The 3,049-nt window shown below is 50.7% G+C and overlaps 1 protein-coding gene across 1 annotated transcript in view; it reads left to right on the top strand.

Moving 5' to 3' along the window:
• The first annotated feature begins 2,148 nt into the window (after positions 1-2,148).
• Positions 2,149-3,049, top strand: part of LOC147030034 (uncharacterized) — a 1,346-nt gene continuing 445 nt past the window's right edge. The window contains exon 1 of the mRNA XM_085873715.1: positions 2,149-3,049. This exon is cut by the window's right edge and continues 445 nt beyond it. Within this exon, the coding sequence (XP_085729841.1) occupies positions 2,153-3,049 (897 nt within the window). The 5' untranslated portion in view covers positions 2,149-2,152.

The following is a 3,049-nucleotide window of genomic DNA, read 5'->3' as shown; positions in this document are numbered from 1 at the left end:
ATTTGTGCTCGGCGTTTTTTAGCATACCGCTTGCGGAAGAGTCGCAGCATTTGTTTGCCTTTAGCTACGATGGACAACAATACACCTGGACGGTACTTCCGCAAGGATTCTGTGATAGTCCGATGCTTTTCTCACAGGCTTTGAAGGAAGATTTGGAGGACATAGTGCTCCCGGAAGGATCAGTGATGATTCAATACGTGGACGATCTACTAGTATGCTCGGACAGCCAGAAGAAATGCGAAACGGACACGATAGCACTGTTAACAGCTTTCGCCCAAAAGGGCCACAAAGTCAGCAAAGAGAAATTGCAGTTCTCACAGCCAAGGGTGACGTATTTGGGACAAATACTGGAACAAGGGCAGAGAAGTCTGGGAGCTGAACAGGTGGAAACAATCTTAGAGCACCCAAGACCAACTACATTGCGACAGCTACGACGGTTCCTCGGGATAACGGGGTATTGTTGGCAGTGGATACCTGATTATGCGGTCCGGGCGCGATCGCAGTATGACATGGTAAAGGAGGCAGAAGGAGATAAGATCTCTTGGACAGAAAATGCGGACGGAGATTTCGAGACACTGAAGCAGGCTTTGGCCTCGGCACCTGCCTTGGGGTTGCCAAACTATGATGTCCACTTCAACTTATTCATCCATGAAAGAGGAGGGTTCGCTCAAGCAGTGTTGACACAAGAACACGGAGGGAAAAATAGACCCATTGCGTACTACAGTAGTCACTTAGATCCGGTCGCCGCTGCCTATCCCGGGTGTTTGCGGGCGGTGGCAGCGACACAATACGCAGTAACCATGACAGCAACCTTACTATTGGGGTCCCCGCTGACAGTGAAAGTTCCACATGATGTGGCGGCGCTGATACGACAGAACAAAACACAACACATATCAGCGGCTCGGGCGGTCCAACATGATCTGGTACTTTTGCAGGCAACCAATATTACGATCGAACAATGTTTGCCGTTGAATCCAGCCTCCCTACTGCCAACTAGCGACGAAGGAGAGGCACATGTATGCGAACGAGTGCTGGTGGAAGAAACGAAGGCCCGGCGCGATCTGCAGGAAGCCCCAATCGAAAACGCAGAGTTGGAGCTGTTTGTAGACGGATCTGCGAGGAAGATCCAATGGGGAGAAACGATCGCTAGTTTTACAGTATGCAGCGCAAATGCCACGGTGAGACAGGAGTTGCTACCAAAAGGGGTCTCGGCACAGCAAGCCGAGCTGGAAGCGCTAATATGCGGATGTAAAATGGGAGCCGGCAAGACATTAAACATCTATACAGATTCTAGATACCGGTGGGGCATCTTACATGACTCCGCCACCATCTGGGCCTTGCGAAGTTTCAAAACGTCCTGCGGGAAGGTTATCAGACATGCCGAACTCATCAAACGACTCATACAAGCGGCACAAGAGCCACAGCAGATTGCAGTGATCAACTGCAAAGCTCACACAGGAGGGAAAAATGATGTTTCAGAAGGCAACAACAGAGCAGATTTAGCAGCAAAAGCAGTGCTCGATGAAGAAGAAGCGAATCCGCAAACGTCAACCAACATTTATGTGGAACAAATAGCGAATGGTTCTCAAACGCAAGAACAACTAAAAGATTTGCAAGCCTCCGCAACAATGGAAGAGCAGGAATCGTGGAGAGTGAAGGAAGGTGCAAAGTAGAACACACATGGAGTATGGGTGGACGAACAGAGCAGGCGTTTGTGCCTCGGAAATTGCTACCGTAGCTAGTCTTAACTGCACATGCGCAGGGCCACATGGGGGCAAAAGGAGTGACGGAAATTATTCACCAAACCTGGAATGCTCCAGGTGTAACAACAGCAGTGGCAGGGGTGATTAGCAATTGTGCGACCTGTGGTAAACATAATAGGAAGCATGCCGCCAATAAACGGCGAGAACACCCACCCCCGTCTGGACCGTTTCAACATTTGCAGATGGATTTCATAACAATGCCGGCATATAAACACCACAAATATGTGTTGGTAATCGTAGATATGTTCTCAAAATGGGTGGAGGCTTTCGCCATCACTAACCAGGAAGCTGAAACGGTGGCCAAGTTGCTTTTGCAGGAAGTAATCCCGTGATTTGGGATTGCAACACGATTATCAAAGGACCAAGGAAGGTCCTTCACGGCAGAAGTAATGATGAAAGTAGCCGAGGGCTTGGGCATTAAACAGAAACTACATTGCCCGTACCATCCTCAGTCGGCAGGGGCAGTAGAAAGGGAGAACCAAACCCTGAAACGGACACTTGCCAAACTTTGTGAGGGCCAAAGATTACCCGAGCCAGACACGCTTCCCATAGCGCTCATGAGAATGCGAGCAACAAACAATGCCACAAGGGGGCTCTCGCCCCACGAAGTAATAACAGGACGTCCTATGCAACTACCATCCTCGGCACCACCGGATATGGGGGATTGGGATTTGTCTTGCATGACTGATGGGATGATGAATTATTGTAAGGTGCTAACGGCTACCATCAAGACCTTTCACTCACAGGTGCAAGAAGCACTACCGATACCCGCTGGGGGCCCGTTGCATGATTTCCAACCCACCGATTGGGTTTGGGTGAAAGAATTCCTGCAGAAGAACACCCTGCAACCCAGATGGACGGGACCCTATACTGTGCTTTTGACCACGTCCTCCGCCGTCAAAGTGAGAGGTAAGAATGTATGGATACACCACTCACACTGTAAGCGGGCGCCCGAAGCAGCAGACGACACGAGGGAGCCGGAGGTTATAACCACAACAGAGGGTCCAGCAGTGCCCGATTCAGTGTTCCACCGGGACAGTGAGGACGACGACGAGGTGGAAGACGAAACACTATTTCATAGACACCCTCCAGTGCTGCCGAACCAGGTGGGAGCTGACCCAGCAAGACAGGGTGAAGGAGCGGCGGGAGGTCAGCCGCAGCAGGTACCAGACGCTCTGCAGAACGTGGATCAGGGAGGTCGAGACCATAGAAATCTTATAACACCGGAGCCAGCGACAGAACCTTTGACGACACAACATGTATCTCCTGGCACTGATACTACTCCT

The sequence above is a fragment of the Eptatretus burgeri genome, chromosome 3 (assembly GCF_056783735.1).
Source record: "Eptatretus burgeri isolate ZD-2024b chromosome 3, Ebu_testis_v1, whole genome shotgun sequence".
In the NCBI taxonomy this organism is placed as follows: Eukaryota; Metazoa; Chordata; class Myxini; order Myxiniformes; family Myxinidae; genus Eptatretus; species Eptatretus burgeri.
This window is presented reverse-complemented; position numbering and strand designations above follow the sequence as displayed.